This window comes from Vigna unguiculata, chromosome 5 (genome assembly GCF_037176805.1).
Source record: "Vigna unguiculata cultivar grain cowpea cultivar isolate G323 ecotype 2 chromosome 5, ASM3717680v1, whole genome shotgun sequence".
Lineage (NCBI taxonomy): Eukaryota > Viridiplantae > Streptophyta > Magnoliopsida > Fabales > Fabaceae > Vigna > Vigna unguiculata.
Genome location: NC_140796.1, coordinates 7,992,780 through 8,015,190, shown reverse-complemented (window position 1 = coordinate 8,015,190; position 22,411 = coordinate 7,992,780). Strand labels below are relative to the sequence as shown.

Below are 22,411 nucleotides of genomic sequence, written 5' to 3'. Positions count from 1 at the left end.
AAAGTAACTTAAATTATAAAAAAAAAAAACTATTTTTTTTCTCAATGTTTTTGGAAATTTTTCCTCTAAACATGTCCATAATAAAAAGGAATTGAAACAACCGATGAATTTATGTTTAATATTTTTTCATATTTTAAGTAAAACACATGAATGAAAAAAAGTCAATATTATTTCAAACTTTTAGATTTATCTCAAGAAATGTATAATTATAGGAAGTAGTTTTTCTTCAAGTCAATATAATGTATTATTTGAATATATATTGTTTAATTTTTATTTCCCATTATTTTCATCTCATATGTATAAATATTAAAAAAAAATTCTTTTGAGTTGAAGATGTAACACCCCATCTAATTAATAACGTAAGTAAATTCGTAGCGCAGTCTCAGAGTTTAAAAGTAATTCTATACAAATACCCAAAAAGCGTAACTGTATCAAACTGAACCAGATACAAATATTCAACAGTAATAAAATTGAGAATTTAAAGGACAACTAATACATTGACCATAACTCTAAAGAAAGCCCAAGAAGGACATGAAGTCCAGCCTAAGAAGACTATGCGGCGGAATCATCTCTCCCCTGTTGACCACGAGTACCTCTCACATCTGCTCCCATTAACAAATTGAAGATCATCACAAGGGTAGAAGACAACATACAGAGCAAACAAACAAGCAAAGGGTAAGCTAGAGCCAAACGATTTTATCATGCAATCAGATATACTTTCGCAGTCAACTATACATACAACACCCAAGCATGTTATGACTTCCAACCAATACACTAAGACTCGACTCGACTCATTTGGATACATATAATCTGGTCGGATTCAGCAGATGCTTGCACTTGTGGTGGATACCTCTGCTCACCCTCGAGCTGCTCACCCCTGAGCTATGTGTTACAAGTGTTATAATGAATCACTCCCCCACACACAAGGTTAGTCCTTAATGAGTTTCAGGCCTCTCCTCCTGCTACTCTTACTACAAGAGTCAGTCCGCTCTAAGTGAGACTAACTGACTCCTTAAAGTGTAAGGATGCAACCTTATCTTGAATCCTTACCAGACCATATAGATGGGACACCACCATGGACACTCGCTAATAGGGACCATGGGATTACGTCCCGACCACTGAAGCACGACCCTAAAATCCCACCTAGAGATCTCAAGGATTTACGCACTGACCATCGACCAATCATGTTCATTCAATCAAGAAAGACCTATCAGGCATACATACATATATATATATATATATATATATATATATATATATATATATATATATACATTATATCAATCTGTATAATCAATCCCTTTCATGTTCTAGACCAACCCATACTAATTCATCATACTCCATCCATGAATATAGAATTCCAACTCATCTCGTTACCATGCCACTTTAATACCAACCATCTCATCAAAATCACATGCTAAGTTTATACCAAACCCATCATTCACAAATCATGAATCACATCACTCATGCATAATCATTTGTCTCATGCTTTTAACACAATACTTAAATCCAAGTAAGTACTAACCATTTAAGATTCAAGGAAACAATCAAACATCACACTGCCCTCGCCTGACTCCTCGCTTAGGCTGAAGGGTCTCGCTCAGGCGAGCCCCCTTTGCCTAGGCGAGGGCTTGACATACAGGTATAATGACTTCTGCGCATTCTCGCTTAGGCGAGACCCTACTCGCCTGAGCGAGACATTCGCTCGCTAAAAAAACAGAGCTAGTCGCCTGAGCGACCATTCGCGTGGAAAAACCTGGGCGAGCCCCTGTTAATCTCGCCTAGGCGAGGCAGGCTCGCTTAGGCGAGAAGACTAGTGCTCACCACTGTTCTCTCGAGTAACAGCCACCCACACACATCCAAATAGTTCAAATAGGCATTTTCAATCGATTATATTCTCACACAGGCCATTCAATCATCATATACTCATCAAATAAGCATATTCAACCAAAAATACAATAAGGTCACCTAGAAAGGTATTAGAGTACAATCTCTGACTTTCTGTTATGGGTTGTTAAAATCGTTTCTTTTCTGTTTCGTTTTCTTCAGAACTTAGTTCTATATTAACTAAGTTTCTACTTTTGTAAGAGTGAGTTGATCAATGAAAGCTATACGTCCTTTCCATGCTCATTACCCTCTGTTATCTTTAATAAACAAACATGGTATCAGTTTGGTAATATCCTTCTTCGTTTCCGCTTTCTTTCTTTCTGCTTCTTGATCGACCATGGCTCAACCCAGCCAAAATCCTTCGGATCATCTTCTAAATCCGGCAAACCCTTTATATCTCCACCCGGGTGAAAACCCAGCCCTTGTTCTTGTTTCATCTCCCCTCACAGAAAATACCTTCCATCAATGGCAAAGAGAAATGATGGTGGCTCTCGAAACCAAGAACAAAGAACGATTTGTCAATGGCAGTCTTTCATGCCCTCTTATCAGTGATCCTCTCCACGATGCCTGGCGTCGCTGCAATCGCATGGTCATGGCTTGGCTCACATGCTCTATGAGTGCTTCAATCAAACAGTCCGTCATGTGGATGGATATTGCTCTCGATATATGGACCGATCTTAAGGAGCGCTTTTCTCATTCTGACAAATTCCGGGTGGCTGATCTTCAAGATCAAATCTTGAACTGCAAACAAGGTGATTCTAGCGTTTCTGAATATTACACACGTTTAAAAATTTTATGGAAAGAACTTGAATTGCATCGGTGTGTTCTTTTCTGCACTTGCTCCGTTCCTTGTTCGTGTGGTTTGATTTCCAAATTGAATAAAGAAAGGGAGGATGATTGTGTAATTCGGTTTCTCAGAGGATTGAATGATGATTATTCCCAAGTACGTTCTCAGGTTATGATCATGGACCCCATGCCCTCTATTGTTCGGGTTTTTTCCATGATTCTCCAACATGAACGAGATTTTCTCCACACCCCTGCCACTACATCATCTCAAGATCTGGTTGCGTTTTCTTTTCAATCCAATGACACTTCTAAACCTAATTCTTCCAACAAATCATCCATTGCAAATTCCAAACCCCAGAATTCGAATAAACCCAGAAACGCTAAATTCTATGAAAAATGCAAGAAAACCAATCACACCATCGAAACTTGTTTTTGGCGGATTGGATTTCCTACTAGTTATAAAAAGACTGGACGTGCTACCTCTTTCGGATCTAATTCCTCTGTTAGTTTGGCAAAAGTTGACCCTGATCATGTCCCACAGCAATCTCAAGTGGTTGAAGCACAATCGCCTGATCAGTTTACTTTCTCCAAGGATCAATATCATGCTCTTTTAGCTCTTCTTCAACAATCAAACATTGGTTCCGCTTCTGTCAACACTGCCCAAACCTCTGTTACTTCTTCCTCAGATAGCATTTCCAATTCTTCCCCCTGGATTTTGGATAGTGGTGCCACTGACCACATCTGTCCATCCAAGAATCTTTTCCATTCTTTAACACCTATTACACCAATACATATTAAATTGCCTAATAATACTACTGTTATTGCTTCCTTTTCTGGCACCATTTCTATTGGCAATTTAACCCTTAAAAATGTCTTGTATGTACCAGACTTTGTTGCTTCTCTTATTTCCATTCCTAAACTTCTTTCCTATACTGACTACATTGTTGTTTTTTGTGATAAAACTTGTGCCATTATACAGAAATCAACTTTTCAGATGATTGGTGCAGCTAAGCAACGTTGTGGCTTATTTTACCTTCAACATCCAAGTGCTTTAGATTCATGTGATTCACATTCTAATACTGATTGTATTGTACCTAAGTCTGCTACTGCTATCTCTCAAAATAAGCCCATGTTATGGCATCTTAGACTAGGGCATACATCCAACAAAATCCTGAAACATTTATCGAGCATACATAATGAAATTCTTTTTGATTGTCCTCAACCTTGTGATACCTGTCACTTTGCAAAACAAAAGAAATTACCTTTTTTTCATAGTACAAGCAAAAGTGTTAGATTCTTTGAATTAATTCATGTGGACATATGGGGCATTGTTGCCATCTCTTCTATTGATGGTTTCAAATATTTTTTGACAGTGGTAGATGATTTCACCCATTTTACGTGGATACACCTTTTAAAATTGAAATCTGATGTAAAAACCATTTTGCCCTCATTCATTCTCCAAATAGAAAATCAATTTAATACCCAATTACAACGTCTTCGTTCTGACAATGGAAAGGAATTCCTTTTACATGATTTTTTTTCAAATAAAGGTATTTTCCATGAAACAACATGTGTTGAAACTCCCCAATAAAATAGCATTGTTGAAAGAAAACATCAACACCTGTTAAATGTTAGTCGAGCATTGTTATTTCAAGCCCATCTACCAACCTGTTTTTGGTCCTTTACTGTCAAACATGCTACACACATAATCAATAGGCTCCCCACTCCCTTTTTAAAACTCAAATCTCCATATGAATTACTTCATGGCAATCCTCCAGATTTCACAAACTTACGTATTTTTGGTTGTTTAGCTTTTGCTTCTACTATACTTAGTGGCAGGACAAAGTTTGACAAACGTGCTATCAAAAGCATTTTTCTTGGCTTTAAACCTGGCACCAAAGGTTATATTCTTTATGATATCACACACAAATCTATCTTTATATCATGCAATGTCATTTTTTATGAATCACATTTTCCATATCACAAACCACAACATACCAGTAGCATAACTAATGAACAGTCTGATTGCTTTAGTTCCTTAGAAAATCTTTTTCCATCTCTGCATAACAATTCTAATTTCTCATTACAGCAATCTGCCACTGTTAATGATATTGTCAGTCTAGAATCTGCATCACATGAGTCACAACAAACCACTAAATGTATATCACGAGTTTCTACTCGTCCAAAGAAGCCACCAAACTACTTAGCTGACTATCATTGTCCCACTCTTGCCTCATCTCATCTCACACATAACACTCCTTATCCTTTGCAATCTTATCTTTCCTATTCTAATTGTTCACCATCTCACACTGCTTTTTGTTTGTCCATTTCTGGTACATATGAGCGCACCTCTTTCAAGGAGGCAAATCAAGTTGATTGTGGGAAAAGAGCTATGAAAGCTGAATTGGAAGCCCTTGATCGAAACAAAACTTGTCTCTCGTTGTTCTTCCTCCAGGAAAGAAAGCTGTGGGGTGTCGATGGGTTTACCGCACCAAATTCAGGGTTGATGGTTCCATCGAACGGTATAAAGCACGTTTGGTCGCTAAAGGTTTCACACAAACAGAGGGGGTAGATTTCTTTGAAACCTTTTCTCCTGTTGTCAAACTCACCACAGTTCGGTTCCTTCTCTCCATTGCCATTTCCTTTGGCTGGTTTTTGCATCAACTAGATGTTGATAATGCATTTCTCAATGGTGACCTTGATGAAGAAGTATATATGAAACCCCCTCCTGGCATGCTTCTGCCTTCTCCACAACTAGTCTGCAAGCTTAATAAATATTTGTATGGTTTAAAACAGGCCAGTCGTCAGTGGAATGCCAAACTCACTTCTGCCTTAATCCAATTTGGCTTCACTCAAAGCACAACTGATTACTCCTTATTTGTTCAGAAAACCCGCACTGCCTTTATTATTATTTTGATTTATGTGGATGACATAGTCATAGCTGGGAATAATCTTCAAACTATTCATCACATTAAGTCTTATCTCAATGATCAATTCCACATCAAAGAACTTGGTCATTTAAAATACTTCTTAGGGCTTGAGGTTGCCCGCTCTCATAGAGGCTTAATTCTCAATCAACGAAAGTATTGTCTTGACATTCTTTCTGAATTTGGCTTAACAGGCTGTAAACCTGTTTCTTCTCCTGCCAACCCCTCTATCAAGTTGAATAATATTGATGGAGATCTTATTTCTGATCCTACAAACTTTCGCAGGCTCATTGGCAAATTCTTGTATCTCACTCACACACAACTTGACATTAGCTACGCTGTGCAGCAAGTCAGCCAATTCATGACAGCACCCAGAACCTCTCATCTTCAAGCTGCCATTCATATTCTCAAGTAACTCAAGAATGCTCCTGGCCTGGGTCTTTTTTATCCTGTTCACAACTCTCACAGACTCCAAGCTTTCTCTGATTCTGATTGGGCCTCCTGCAACACTACACGAAAATCTGTTACAGGATACTGCATATTCTATGGCAGCTGCTTAATATCCTGGAAGTCCAAAAAGCAATCCACAATTTCCCGTAGTTCCACAGAAGCTGAATATAGGGCTCTTGCTACTATTGCTTGTGAACTTCAATGGTTAAAATACGTCTCTGATGCCTTATTTCTAGACATACCTCTGCCTTTTTCCACCTACTGTGATAATCAATCCACTATACAGCTTGCAAAGAATCCATCCTTTCATGAGCGGACCAAACACATTGAAGTGGATTGCCATTTCATTCGTGCTAAAATTGTTGATGGGCTGATTGTTCTTTCTCACGTCTCCTCCAAACATCAATTTGCTGATGTTTTTACAAAATCTTTGTATCCTGCACCTTTTTCTTCCTTTATTTCCAAGTTAGGGTTGTTCAATGTTCACCACCCAACTTGAGAGGGGGTATTAGAGTACAGTCTATGACTTTTTGTTATGGGTTGTTAAAACCGTTTCTTTTCTGTTTCGTTTTCTTCAGAACTTAGTTCTATATTAACTAAGTTTCTGCTTTTGTAAGAGTGAGTTGATCAATGAAAGCTATACGTCCTTTCCATGCTCATTACCCTCTGTTATCTTTAATAAACTAACAAAAGGGTTAGCCAAACAACTCCGACACTGAAGCGAAAGAGTACGAGTACTCCCAAAGCAGATTTAAGATCTGAGGAACCCTAACATATATGAGGCACGAGATTAATTACACAGAGCCCTAATAGGAAACACGAAGAACTAAACCAGGGATGAAGGTTAAGGGTTCATGGACGACTTACGTGGTAAAACGAGGCCAAACCAACTCAGATCTGACTGAACTTCAGAACCCTAGTAGAGGTTTTGCGACTGCTCTACGAAGGAATGGAGGGACTGTTCCTGCAAAATGAAAGGGGATGGAACATTAAGACAAACTTAGGGTCTATTGCCCCTTTGGGCCAGTCCTTAGATCCAATAATTTGGGACAACCTTTAAAAATAAAAGTGGCTTTACAAAAGAAAATTCTATTTCGATGTTGAAAACTTTTCTTTAATTAATTAATAAGTTCACAAAACGTGTACGAGAAGTAATCAATGTGGAAAAAAGGTCTTAGGAAATTTTCTCACACGACTGTGTCAAAGAAAAAACAATGTAACTGCCAAAAATTGATATAAGTTCACGATAATAAATAAATATCAAAAGTCAGTGATGTGACAAATGAAATCAACTATGAATAGCTTTTGTTTATGAGTAGCTATGTTCGTAATTATATTTATAAATGGATTATAGAATCATTATTTGATTCGAAATATTTTGTAATAAAAATTTTGGTCTTTAATATATTGATATTTTCTTATTTGAGATCTAATACTTCTTTTTTATCATGAGTAATAAATAGATTAGAAGTTTTTATCTGATGCCCTATCATTATTTTCTGTTAGATTGATGATTGATATTTAACTTTTCGTGTAAACATTTTATGTGTGGAAATAAAAACAACCTCGTTTTCGTATGAGATCATTTTCCTAGACTAACTCAAAAGAATTAAGATTTTATACTCAAGTTAATAGCATATTCAAACAAAGGTCCACAAATTTTCCTTGTTTCTTCATCCTTTAATCACAATATAGGGATTGATGCTCCAATTTTAAAGACTCACATCAAAATTTTCAATTTATTAAACAGACAATATAAAGAAAAAAATGCATTACATGTACTGAAGATAAAAACACAAAACTATAATATTACCATAATAATAATAATAATAATATTATTATTATTATATTTATTATGAAAAGACATGTGGAAAGAAAGATGCTTAATTATTGGTTGTTGATGATTCCACAAGATAAGGGATTGAAAGAATGTGAAAGAGAAATGCAAGTGTTGAAAGGATGCATAATGCAATATAAAAAGAGAAGGGGTTGCAAAATGAAAATAAACAGAAGAGTAGTGAGGGCATGGCAATGGAGTGAGTGAAATTGGAAGAAGATAAACAGAAGCGATTGAGAGACAGAGACAGCAAAACCAAAACAACAAAAGTGAAGGTAAATCCTCTGCTAAGGTATCTTTCTTCACTTTAGTTCTAATGATCTCTTTTCTCTTATTTTAAACATATTTTAATATTAAAAATTATAATATAAGTTAAAAGTTAATATTGTGTATGAATAAAAAGGTTAAACAATATATATATATATATATATATATATATATATATATATATATATATATAAGCTTTTTTCAGGCTCTTGGCAGTTAACGAAATGTCATCTAAGAGCAGATGCCCTCCTCCTCACCGACTCTTCCACTCTAAGCTTATTACTAGGCCAAATTTCATAGTTATCTGAGATAGAAAGAAGTAGGTCTCGCTTTCTGTGCGGCATGAACCCACTGATTGGAAGACAATACCTATAGGGGGCTGGTAATTGAAATCCGAATAAGCTAGTCAAGTAGAAGGAACTCCCAGAGTGTGAAGCCCCTTGGAGTAGGGGTAGGGGGATGAGACTTGGTCTGGGGCAATTGCACCGTTCTCTCCCTCCGCACATGACTAATCGAGAACGAACTTCGCAATTAGATATATATATATATATATATATATATATATATATATATATATATATATATATATATATATATATATATATATATATTAAAACAATACGTAAATACGATAAAAAATAATTTTAGGTCTAACTCAATTTTACATCATCAATTTTAAATAATATATATATAACGTAAACCAATCTTAGTTTTAGTCAATGTGAAATTTTGAACACACTATTTTTACATTGTGACATATATATTTTAAGTGTAAGACTATATATTAATAGATGATTTGATAACGACCCAATAACAAATGGAATAAACTCAATAAACACAAAATTTTGCTAGGATAAGAGTTAACTTATGACTCCAATATAATATTTAGAAGTGATTTTTTTTTTCTAGTTCAACTCCATATAATCAACTTATAAGGTTAGATTTCATTTACATGTATATTTTAAACTGGTCTTATCTCTAATAAATATAAAATTTTTAATAAAATATATTATATTAAAGTTGAGGTTACCAAATGTTAAATATGAAATATTATCCAAATTTTAAAATATTAAAAGTGAATGAGTAAATTTAGAAGTCTTATGGGAATAGATGATACGACTCGTAGTTACTCTATGCAGAACATTAAAGCCTGTTTGAAATTAAAATTTTAATGTTTAGATTTAAAATATATTTATTAAATCATTTTAAATATTTAATTGTTAATATATTTTTAGTTTTTCAACTTGCACATAAAATTATAATTTATTACCGTTTCAAATTTTGATACATTTTGGTTATCAAATTTTAAAAATGAATGGATATAATTTTTTAAACTCAATTTCATTCAATGTTTTTAATATGTCAAATGCGTTTCCTAACTTACATTACAAATAGAATATATTAAAAAAGGTAAATAACTCAAATGCTAACCTCAAATGCATTTGATAAATAAAAAAATTTAATATTTTTTTACTAAAAGAACTATATTCATTCATTTCTAAAATTTGTAAACTAAAATATATCAAAATTTTAGAAATGGACGAATTTCAATTTCGCATCAAAATTTAAAAATTAAAAATATATTTAACTTTGAAATATATAAAACAACAATTGAGTCGTAAAAAATACAAATGTTGACACTTTTTATATATTAATCTTAACATAGATAAGATAGAGAAAAAGTGAAACGAAGGTAAGACAAGATAAAAAAAAGAAAAAAAAGAGCAAAGAGTTATTGTATGAATTTTTGAAAATATTTTCTTATATTTCTAGATTTATTTTCAGTTTTTTTTTTCTATTTGTAAACCTATTCTTTACAATGGGTTCTATATTCTCTAAAATGATAATCACCTTGAAATTTCTAATTCAAACAAAGTATTAAAATAAAATGAATATAGCCTTTTTTTATTTATCATATGTGTTAATTTATATATTAAATATTATTAATTGTATATCTGTTTTAATATATTATCTTTATATATATATATATATATATATATATATATATATATATATTCAAATTATTTTTTATTTTTTATTTTATAAAGATGCTCGTATATGTACATGTATCTAAAAAAATATCAGTATTAATTACATGCAAACTCAAAACAAACAAAAAACAAAAAAAAACATCAATATTACAATATAAATGGTTTAGGACTACTCTTGGTGAGTGTTGACACTTGTGTGCTTCATGTGCTAAAGTTCATAGGAATTCAAATATATTAAAATATGATGTATATTGAATGTTTATGCCATACAATTACATTAATCAGATCTAAGCCTATTGTGAATTCTAAGATTTTTCTAAATTTGAAAGTTCTCACTTGGTAACTTTCCATACCACCTATGCATATAACTTTATAATAGATATGCAATATATTAGGTTGTCTATGAATGTTGTTTTAAGTTAAACAACATATTTACTAACAAATATTATTGGAGAATATGATTTGAAATTTGTGTACAAATATCTTGTTTTAAGCTTCTTTTTTTTTTTAATTTTTTTATGTTGTAATCCATTTTCTTGTGAGTTCTATCAACAGAATCTTTTTCACTTAGAGTGTATGATCATACTTATTTCTTCCTTTCCATAATATTATAATTTCAAATCTTTAAAACGATTTCATAGTAAACGATGCAACGAGTTTTAGTATTAATTATTTCATTTCTATTTTACTCCGGAATAAATTATAAGAACAATAAATATATATGTATAGAGAGAAGAGAGAGAGGTTAACATTATTTCTAAATTTTAAATCTAAATATTATTCATTATTATTGAATTATTTTAAGAATTAATATTTATTACAAGTGTTAAAATCAATTATACAAACGACTCAAAATAAAAAAAACTTAAGTCAATTTCACTCACTTTTTAGTATGTTATAAATAATTGAATGAATTGATTTAACCTACCTATTTTTGGAAATAAGTATTCATTTATTTCACCCAACGTTACATAAAATAATTATTTTACCCAACATTACACTAAATAAATATAAAATGATAAATGATATTGTAAAAATGAAAAAAAAAATTAAAAATATATATATATATATATATATATATATATATATATATATATATATATATATATATATATATATAAACAAATAAGTTAAATATTCAAATTATTCAAAAACATTATAATATTAAAGGAAGCCAAAATCTTAAACATTTATGATGAAAAATATTGAAAAATACTCTTAAAATTATGATTAACTTACCTTGAATTTTATTAAATAAATTTATATTTAACCTCATTTTACAAAATCAACTTATAAAATAAAAATAAAATAAGAATCATACTACTTCACTATTATATTTCACTATTATATGTTATAATTTTGCCACGTGGGACGTCCAAAAAGTTATACAAATTAGCCAACTTTAAAGTTTCAAACTTCAACCTGTTGCTGTAGGAAGCTTGCTTTCAGCTGGTTTTTCTATTCTCAAATTTCAGTTTCCATGCATAAATAATTTATAGAAATTATACTTTTATACAAGGCCAAATGACAAGATGTCACGGTTTCCATGCATTTTTTTTCTGGTAGGGGTTAAGTCTGCTTTGTTTCAAGAAATTTTATGCCAATGTCAGGGTTTTGTTTTGAATGAAGAACCAGAATGAAACTCGTTCCTTACAATGCTTCAGTACTTCTTTCATTCACCCTTTACATTTTTTTTCTTTGCAGGATATTCTCTGATGCCGGCTCTAAGAATTCATGGACATGCCTTTGCTATTTTGTGTTGTTTTATCATCCTTACAGAAGCTTCTCAAACAGCCCCTTCAGAAGGTGTGAATTTGTTAAGCCCTACAAAACTTTGAAACTTTCCGTTTCACTTTTTCCTTTCTGGCTTGTCACTTTAGATTCTGTACTAGTGAACTTGGATTAAAATTTCTGTCCAAGCTGCAAAATGCGGGAGGAATTTGTAATCATGATAATGATATGTTTTAGTGTAATATTCTGCATTGCCACAAACATATGGCATATAGAACTTTTAACCTTAGTGGTTGATATGTATTTGTAGTAAATGCACTGATTGACATCAAGAAAAGTTTGATTGATCCTAAGAACAATCTGAGGAACTGGAATTCGGGTGACCCATGTATGGCAAACTGGACTGGGGTTCATTGTTTTGATAGGGCGGAGGCTGATGGTTACTTCCATGTCCAAAAGCTGTATGTATACATTATTTATCCTTCTCCTTTCTTTAACTCTTCCCAATTTCAATTTATTTTATTTAGATATTATATAAGGAAGAGTTAATGTGCATGGAATTAATACATTCTAATTATTTTCTGTTATTTCACTTTTATGAAGCTACTTAATGACTATGAATCTGTCGGGAAGTTTAGCCCCACAGCTTGGTCAGCTATCTCATCTTCAGATACTGTGAGTTGTGTAATGCTATAAATTGTTGCATGGAAAGGCGAATAACGGTATCAGAGAAAAGGTATTATCATATGACATACTAATATCCTCATTGTTTTATGCTTGAAGGTCTTTCATGTGGAACAATTTGACAGGCACAATACCGAAGGAAATTGGAAATGTCTTGCCATTGGAACTCTTGTAAGAACACTGCTAAAGCAGTAAAAGTATTAGTACAGTTCCTCATCAAGTTTTTATTTGCTAACATAGTTGTTTAAAAGAAGGATCTTATTTGCTTTAGTGTGTATGCAGAATAAAATTCATACTTCTGTTGATATTGATGTGCTATGAATACGCATATTGTATTTCTCTGAGACAAGATTGTTGTTCAGATCATCAGAGTCAAATTAATTTACTGAGTATAATTGGAAAACTTTTGGTAAAATAAAAGCTTCTATGTGGGGGAAATTTCTGATGTTCTGCTTTCTGAATGCCAGTGTTAGTGACTGAACAGTAGTGATCATGCTAGTGCTCCTTAGTTATTTTTGGTATATTTTCTACGCAGGCTCCTAAGTGGGAATAAGTTATCTGGTAATTTACCAGATGAGCTTGGCAACCTTTGGAATTTGGATAGACTCCAAGTTGATGAAAACCAATTGTCAGGTCCTATTCCGGAGTCATTTGGCAACATGGCCAAAGTTAAACATCTGTAAGCGGGTCTATAAACCAAATGCACCATCATCTCATATAGGAGCTAGATTTCTTACGTGTTCCATTATCTGCTTCATTTGAATCTTCGCAGCCACATGAATAACAACTCGTTTTGTTGTCAACTTCCTTCCACACTTTCAAATCTGTCTAATCTCGTGCATTTGTGAGTATTTTGAAGCCAATTTTTTCCATTGCATCTTCAGAAGCATGTCGGCATGACCTTTACAAGTTTTTGTTGTCTCCTTTTTAAATGACTTTTCAGGCTTGTGGACAACAATAACCTATCTGGTAACCTTCCACCAGGTTTCTCTGTCTTGCAACGGTTAAGAATACTGTATGTTCTACTTCCACCTTGTTTAGATTGTAGTATTTATTACTTGTATTACTGTTGACATGCATTGCTTAATATCTAGTGTAGCATAAGTAGACATGTTTAAAATCATTCTCTGATACACAAAGTTCTCAGGATGATGAAACAAGAACATTAATGACCATATAAGTACATACACCTTGTCTAGGTTGTTCTGACAATTGAAGATATGCCTGATAGAAGAGCGATGGTGTATACATCACAGGACAGAACTAAATGGCAACATAAAATTTCTGAATAGAATTCCATTCTTTCTTCTCAAGGACTCCCTACTCTGTAAACTGATTTTTAGCATTTAGGAGAAATGATAGTCATGTCTTGCATGCATGGACTTGCTGACGCATGCAGGTACATATGTCCTTAATGTTCAGCATGAAATCCTTCTTTTCATTTGCTTCTTACTTCAAAAGGCAAGCAACTCTATATAAAATGATTTGAATTATTAGTATAATCGACTTTATACAACAACTTTATGGAATTATGGAGCCCTGTCACACGTTTGAAACTAAAGCGATTTGTAATGTATCATCAATTCATGTTCTTACTCTTTTCAATCCCCAAGGTAATTTGGTTGTGTGTAAACTCAATCCAATGACTAATAAGAGTTTCCCTTTTTTAAGCTATTTATGATTCATTTTGTGCAGTCCATGCCAAAAGGTGGGGATAAAAAGGGCAGTAGAAGTCTTGGGTATAAAATAATAACAAAAAGATTTTAGATGGGGAAATATGATAGCATACATATCACTAGCAGAGCCTTAGGTTCCATCAATAGGTATAAAAGAAGCAAACTGATAAAAAAGGTATGTATATTGAGAAGTATTTAGTTTTTCTTTTCTTTTTAAAATGCCCAGCATGAATAGTCTTTTACAATCCATGCTTCCCATAAATCAATCCTCTACATATGTTGTACTTGATCATCCATTGATGCCTTTATTTTAGTTTCAGGTTTTTATGATTGTGAGTTAATACTCACAGGTGTAGCCTGTAGATTCTTCCTTTCCATTTTTAGTGATGTTTTATCATGTAATGTAACTTATGCAACAGTCAACTGCAGGACTCGTGTGAATAAGATATCAACGGGGTGGGTAGGGTACGGGTAGTAGCTCTTCCGTACCCTATCCGCCAGATAAATATCTGTCCCGTATCCCGTATCCCGTACCCATATCCGTCAGGTATTCGTTATGCGGGTACTCGTATAAATTTTTAATATCCACAGATATCTACGGTTACCCACGGGTATTTACAAAATAAAAATAAATATTTAACTACATATTTTAATCGTAAATTCAAATAAAATACAATACATCACATTCATAAATTTTAAATAAAGTCCAAATAACCCATTTAAATAGTGTTGAATGACAGTTTACAAAAAAATGATTTTTTTTTTAAAACTAATTGATAAAAAAATAACTCATTCAAACTCAATATGCTGATATTTTAATCATGTTTTTTTTTTTTTTAATTTAAACTAGAGTATAACGGGTACGAATATTTATGGGTATGGATACTATAATATCCGTATCCACCCCGTTAACATGCGGATATTATACCCGTACCCGCCATTACCAGCGGGTATCCATTTACAATATTCATTATTTACTCGTTACGGGTTTTATCTACAAATATCCGCGAGTACGGATTTTTTTGATATCTCTACCTATGAACAGTTGAAATACTTTTAGTTTGCAAAGGTGGTTCTTACTTCTAGTATTCAGCTGCAAATTCAAAAGTTTGTAGTCTTTTACGTATTCTACGAAGGACTTTAAGTGTATAATAGCACATCTTGGACGTCAGTTGGTAATTTTATGGACTAGTGAGTATTTGATGTTTAACTATAATCTTGTTAGGAATCGAATTGAGTAATATATAGGGAGAAGACTCACACACCTATTATCTAAAGATAATGTCTTAATCTCTTTTATAAATTTGTTTATGATTTATTGGTATCAAAATTCGTAGATACATCCTCCAACTATATATATATATATATATATATATATATATATATATATATATATATTTATTTATTTATTTATTTTGTGGAGATCTCACATCAATAGTTTTGTATAACGGAGATAAAAAAACAATCCTAGATACATCCTTACTAAATATATAATCAATCTCAATGAAACATAAATTTCCTTAAAACAAGTGTCTTACCAAAAATAAAGCGTCCAGAAGTAGAGAAGGATATCAAAATCTACAATAATGTAATTATCTATATATTAAACATTGATGTGACTGTAGGACAGCACTTTGAATGCTTTCACGTGTACTAAAAATTGGCTAGAAAAGGGATTTTACCAACAATTATGATTTTGGTATTGACTTTTTTTTCGATGCAGCCAACTTGATAACAATAATTTCAATGGGAATGAAATTCCTTTTACCTATGGAAACTTCTCCGGTCTAGTGAAATTGTAAGTACTTTTAGGATAGACACTTCTTTTTGTTTTAAATTTAATATAGCATGTTACAGATACTTACTGACCCTTTTTTAGTTATCAACAAAGTACTTAAGTTTTTATTTTCAACTGTTAATTCAACATACTTGTGATTATTTTTGTTATTTAAGTTTTTTTTTTTTTTCTGTCTGACTGAACAGAAGTCTGAGAAACTGCAATCTGCAAGGAACTATTCCTGATTTCAGTTCAATAACCAACCTTAGCTATTTGTAAGTTAAAATATCACTTGTGGATTTGTTCTCTCTATAGTATTTAATGAGAAAGAAATCATCTACTACTACTCATGTTTTAGTTACCAACTAATGTGATTGGTTCATGTTTTAGAGACCTTAGCAGGAATCAGTTTACTGGAACTATACCATCAAACAAACTTGCAGACAATATGACAACTATGTATATAAATACTCAAGTTTTGTTTGTATATTTTGTATCTATGTTGGTTTCCTTTCATCACAATGTTAATTTTGCTGAATCCTAGTCAGTTAGCGATGACATATTTGAGTTTGATGCAGTAATTTTCTTACTATTGCAGTGATCTATCCAATAATCTTCTCGAAGGACCAATTCCTCTAAGCTTCATATACCCCAATCTTCAAAAACTGTGAGAAGATATATACCTGTCAATCTGTTTTTCTCGTTATATTCATTCAATTATTTCATATCAATATCTTGAAATATCTTAAATAAAACTTTCTATTGAAGAAGCCATCGTTGGCATCACTTCTTGGATTTAGTGAGACTTCCGTCCAAGTGAAAGTCTTTGCACATTGGGTTGATGTTTTTGTTTCATTGTTAAACACAGGTCACTTGAGAACAATTTGCTAAATGGATCAATCCCTGCTAGCATATGGCAGGACAGGGCCTTCAATACTGAAGACAAACTTAAAATGTAACTTCTGAATCCAGATTACTGCTATAATCTAAAGGAATATTAATTTTTTTCATCAAGTTAAATAACTTTGCTAAAGAATTTACTATTGATGGAGTGTATGTTATATTATGTCATTTTCAAAGTAAATTCATTTTCTTCTTCTTATATGTGTGCAGCAATCTCGAAAATAACTCACTAGTCAACGTTTTGGGAAATCTGAACCCCCCAGCAAATGTTACCTTGAGGTTTGCTCAGTCTTTGTTGTTCATATCGTGTTCAAAATATCTCATACATTTATGCTTAATTTTTAGTTCAAGTGTTTCACTTTAAGTATGAAAATAATTGTCAAAATTATTTATAGCCACTATACATTTAATAAGAAAGAAATTGAAATGATGTTTTGTTTGGTGTTCATAAATTATAATAAGAAGCACAAGTACTTCTATATGATATGCCTTGTCTTGTTGTAGCAATGCCAGATGCTACATGGACACTTTGAATAGTTTTAGTCTCGCGTTAGTTATAATTCAGTTTAGATGTTATATTATATCTGTTTCTGTCCTTTTGAAGTTGCCATTTCCTAGTGTCCCCGTGTTACTCGGATATGTGTTTTCCAAATATCTCGTGTCAGTTCTTTCTTTTTTCCTTGAAGGCTTTATGGCAATACAGTCTGCGACAATTCTAACATAGAAAATATTGGTCAATATTGTGGACCTGGAGGAGATGAAGAACATGAAGTAGTCAAAGACCCAAATAATGCATCAAGTGTGTGTCTAATTCAAGATTGCCAAGCAGATAATTCATATGAATTATATGTACCCTCTTTCCCAATTCCTTGCTATTGTGCAGCTCCTCTGATAATTGGATACAGGCTGAAAAGTCCAAGTTTTTCTTACTTTGCTCCCTATTTTGCAATGTTTGTAATATATGTAACTGATTCCTTAAGCTTAGAACACTATCAGTTATCAATATCTGCTTGGGAAGATGGAAACCGTATAACCATGTATTTAAAACTATTCCCTTCATATGATTCCCACTTAAATATGTTCAACGAAAGTGAGGTCGATCGTATTAAAACCACATTTACATCATGGCGATTTCCTCCCAATCATTTCTTTGGACCATATGAACTCCTGAGCTTCACTCTTGTTGGACCTTATACAGCTAGTAAGTTTCGTAATCTCAACATTTTATTATTGAATCTTATATGCGTAGCAAATTTATGCCATGTGTTGATTACACTATTACCATTGCAATCCATCAAATATTTTTTTTATGATTTTTATGGAACAAATTTCTTTTGCTACTTGTAGAAGTTATTGGCATTTTAACATGCATAATACTGGAAGATTTCGCTATAAATTCTCTATAAAGCATTGTAACAAAGATGTTGCTATAAATTTTATATATTTTAAGTATCACTGCCAATTGGTTCTAATGGTATATACCTTATGTTTGTGACGTTTGGAGCACACACAAAGACAAGCTACCAAACCATATGCGTCCCTCTTTGTACTTTGGTTACAGATCTCTCCTTTTAGTTAATCTGTTATTAGAATTGATTTGCCTTTGCCGAGTTTCTCTAATTTAACTTTCCTTTTATAGCTACTGATTCAAAGAGGGGTAGATCTAATTCACTCATATTGGTTGCTGCTATAATATCAGCTGTTGCTAGTATAGCAACATCTGCTCTAATCATTTTCCTGCTTTTTAGAAGACGTGCAAAATATCTGAATAGGAGTTCAAGGAAACTTAAGTGTAAGTATTGTAAGTCTTTCTGCTAGCGTCATTTTGATTTCCTTGAAGAATGGGATTCCATGCCTATTTCTTTTTGCAGCCCCTAGTGTACACATTAAAATAGACAGTGTGAAAGAATTTACTTTCATAGAACTGGCTATTGCTACGAACAATTTTAGCAGCTCAAGTATAATTGGCAAAGGAGGTTATGGGGATGTCCATAAAGGCATTTTGTCAGGGGAAACACTTGTGGCCATTAAACGAGCAGCAGAAGATTCCTTACAAGGCCAAAAGGAGTTTTTGACTGAGATTGAACTTTTATCAAGGTTACACCACCGAAATCTTGTCTCACTGATTGGATACTGTAATGAAGAAGAGGAGCAGGTATATATCATATAGCTAGTAACTGCACCTTTGTTGTCTGCATCATCTTTGATTTAAGTGTTGTTGAAGAATTCAAATGTGAGAAAGAAATCGCCGTGCACAAATGCCATAGCATAATATGCATTCCTCTAACTACTGAGGCAGTTATTTTATTAGCGTCCCGTTTGTCTCCTTTAGTCTGTTTAGACCATTTCGCATGCTTGTTCTTTATGTTTATCTGGTTTGGTTTGGTGTGTCTGTTCTGTTAAGCTCACAGGTGAGATGAAGTCATCACTAACTGTTTAGAATTAGTAATAATATTATTGTTCTCATATATTCTTTCTGGTGGTTCAGATGCTGGTTTATGAATTCATGCCCAATGGCACCCTAAGGGACTGGATTTCTGGTATGAAATTGTTGGAATTTTCTGTATTTGGAAGTAAAAATAAATATGTACCACCTTGTTTTGTTAGTGCATATTATCTCTTTTTCTTTATGTTTTCTGCTCACCAGTTTTAATCTGCATGGAAACTATATATGCTAAAGCAATTTTAATATCTTCTTAGTAAATGTTAGGGTTTGTATAATAAGTTTAAAAGCTTTTCTAATCTGACCTCTGTTGTATTGACACAACTGATGAGATCTTTTATAGGGCTGTTACGTGTCTACAGTTGATTGAGGAAAAATAAATATTTCAATACAGCTAGAAATAAAATGTATATGCTTTTTAAAATACTTATCTTTTGCTCCTAATATTTGGCGAAGCCATGTTGAACAAAGGAAATCATGATAAGTCAATGCTGAAGTTCATAATTTTATTGTCATTCTATCTTTATAAGTAGAAAACAAAAGGATAGAAGTGAACATGTCATAAAGGAAGGACAAAGGATAGTATAATAATGCAGCTCCATGATTTTGAATTGGTGCTGTTTTCAGTAATGCTAATAAGATATAATTCAAAGTTAATATACTAAACTGTGGCAGGTAAAAGTGAAAAAGCCAATGAAAGACAAGATTTTGGTATGAGGTTGAAAACTGCATTGGATGCAGCCAAAGGCGTACTATATCTTCATACAGAGGCTAACCCTCCTATATTCCACCGAGATATTAAAGCCAGCAACATACTTCTAGACTCCAAATTTACAGCTAAAGTAGCTGATTTTGGACTTTCACGGCTTGCATCAGAAGGATCTGGCACTAAATACATTTCAACTGTTGTGAAAGGAACACCAGTAAGTTTGTCAAAGAAAATTTGGAATGATTTCAGTTTCAATATTGAAGACCTGAAGTTACATTGAGAAATTTCTGATTTAAATAAATATTTCAATTGATACAATTCAATTTTGAGTATTTAATTATAAGAGTTCCATGGCTTGGCATATCCTTCTCTTCTATTTAATAGTCTCATGTACAAGCCACTCCATACTAGTCAAATTCCACTTACCATTTAATTTTAGATGTAGCGTAGTTAAAACTTGTCTTATCATTAAATCGTATACTTTTGGGCTGCTGCAATTTCTGTCCTTTCTTACCTGACACTGAATATCAATACTATCTGAAATATGACTATTACGTTGTAATTTGCCTGCAGGGTTACCTTGACCCAGAATATGTATCGACTCATATGTTTACTGACAAAAGTGATATCTATAGCCTAGGAGTTGTGTTTCTGGAGCTTTTGACAGGGATGCAGCCAATCTCACGTGGGAAACACATTGTTACCGAGGTACTCTTTCTATTACTTTTTCTGTCTGTCATATGTGATCACCTAATCACTAAAACTATTGCATAAAACTTATCATGAAAAGTTGAAGTAAACCATGTATGCATTGGCAGAAGAACAGATTTATATACTGATATCTAATTACACATGGATACGTATGATGAGATTTTTCTTTTTGCAATAAATTTCACAGAAGTCATACCAACAATGATTCTGGATTGATTGACAGTATAAATATTTGTATATTGATAATGCATACGAATTAAACTCAAAATTGACTTTTGTGGTAGTACATTGTGTAGAAAAATGTCACATGAATTCTGATATATCTGATTTATTTCCAATCCATGTAAAAAGAAGTACTAGATAAACTTACCAATATCATTAATGGTACATAATTTGGTGTCAGGTTAATGCGGCTTGTCGATCTGGCATGATATATTCCGTCATAGAGAGAAGAATGGGGTTATATCCCTCTGATTGCTTGGACAAGTTTTTAACTCTGGCCCTCAGATGTTGCGAAGATAAACCAGAGGAGAGGCCATCAATTCTAGACGTGGTGAGGGAACTAGAAGATATTGCTGCAATGCTATCACAAAGTGATGAAGCCAGTTTCCCAGATGTTGCCATAGATAACTCAGGTGAAATGGCAACCTCATCATCTTTAGGATCTAATGCAGCAAGAGAGGATCAACACAAGTACGCGTATGTGTCAGGAAGTAATCTTGTCAGTGGTGTCATTCCCACCATTGTTCCTCGCTGATAATGTGCTATGCCATCAGTGCCTTTCACACACTTCAAATATGTAAATATACTGTTTAGTGCTGGCAAGTTTGGGTGTAAGCTATTAAATTTTTGTGTGTTTTGTCAAACAGTGAAAGCACTTTTTCTTGTTTTCATAATTATAAGTTTCCATGACAAAATTGTTCTGGACATGGCATGAACACTTTGTCCGATAATGTTGGGTTTGAAATAAACTTAAATGTATTAAACGTTGGAGCCTTAGCAGTTGAAATCTTATGAGTAGTCAATGCATTAACCATTAGAGTCTTATTAGTAATTAATGTGTTAGTCGTTTTTGTATGTTTTGAGTAAAACAATAAAAAATATGTGAGTGTATAAACTGTATTCGTTGATTGAATGAATAACACAAAATAAGTGAATCAGTTTATTTACACAGTAAATTTGTTGTCTACAAGTAGTGGCTAAAAGCAATGTAGTTCCTCTGTAAAATCAAGAAGCTTTCGCCGTAAAAACCAGGTTGGAGGTTCCAAGCTTTCCGATTTTGGATGCACACTACTAGAGCTTATGTTGTAATTGGTCTCCATTACGTTTTTGTAAACTTGCAAAATCAGAGAAAAATTGTTCTGAATCTTAGAAAGCATCAGCAGAGTTGAATAATTTGGTGTGTATTACAGTCTTAATTATGCCACCAAAATTGGGACACGTGATCATTTCTCCCTATAATTTTAACGCCATACAAAAGTGATGGAAAGTTGTAATAAATGCTTGCGTATGTATGTGTAACGGGTAGACGTGTTAATTTGGTGCAACCCAGAATATTTGACCAAGATCCACGTGGACCGAGGCCAAAAATGTACACGGGACAAAAAAAACTCTATTAAAAAAACCCACAAG

The 22,411-nt window shown here is 33.0% G+C and overlaps 2 protein-coding genes across 5 annotated transcripts; both read left to right on the top strand.

Moving 5' to 3' along the window:
* Positions 1 to 2,224: 2,224 nt before the first annotated feature.
* Positions 2,225 to 6,549, top strand: LOC146886027 (uncharacterized). The gene is made up of 4 exons (XM_085672937.1): positions 2,225 to 3,763; positions 4,763 to 5,195; positions 5,288 to 6,011; positions 6,069 to 6,549. The coding sequence occupies exons 1-4, from the start codon at positions 2,225 to 2,227 to the stop codon at positions 6,547 to 6,549; spliced, it is 3,177 nt and encodes a 1,058-aa protein (XP_085529063.1).
* A 1,475-nt stretch (positions 6,550 to 8,024) lies between these two features.
* Positions 8,025 to 21,788, top strand: LOC114185852 (putative LRR receptor-like serine/threonine-protein kinase At1g06840). 4 transcript variants are annotated; one of them, XM_028073792.2, is made up of 21 exons: positions 8,025 to 8,162; positions 11,850 to 11,951; positions 12,187 to 12,337; positions 12,480 to 12,551; positions 12,660 to 12,731; positions 13,096 to 13,239; positions 13,333 to 13,404; positions 13,504 to 13,575; positions 15,960 to 16,034; positions 16,220 to 16,288; positions 16,404 to 16,472; positions 16,612 to 16,680; positions 16,882 to 16,968; positions 17,127 to 17,195; positions 17,603 to 18,117; positions 18,556 to 18,708; positions 18,788 to 19,071; positions 19,405 to 19,456; positions 20,035 to 20,282; positions 20,642 to 20,776; positions 21,183 to 21,788. In XM_028073792.2, the coding sequence occupies exons 2-21, from the start codon at positions 11,861 to 11,863 to the stop codon at positions 21,534 to 21,536; spliced, it is 2,853 nt and encodes a 950-aa protein (XP_027929593.1). In that variant the 5' UTR covers positions 8,025 to 8,162; positions 11,850 to 11,860; the 3' UTR covers positions 21,537 to 21,788. The 4 variants fall into 4 exon arrangements, with proteins under 4 accessions (XP_027929593.1, XP_027929591.1, XP_027929594.1 ...); XM_028073790.2 differs by having other exon boundaries at positions 8,034 to 8,179; XM_028073793.2 differs by lacking the exon at positions 16,404 to 16,472 and having other exon boundaries at positions 8,034 to 8,179.
* The last annotated feature ends 623 nt before the right edge of the window (positions 21,789 to 22,411 follow it).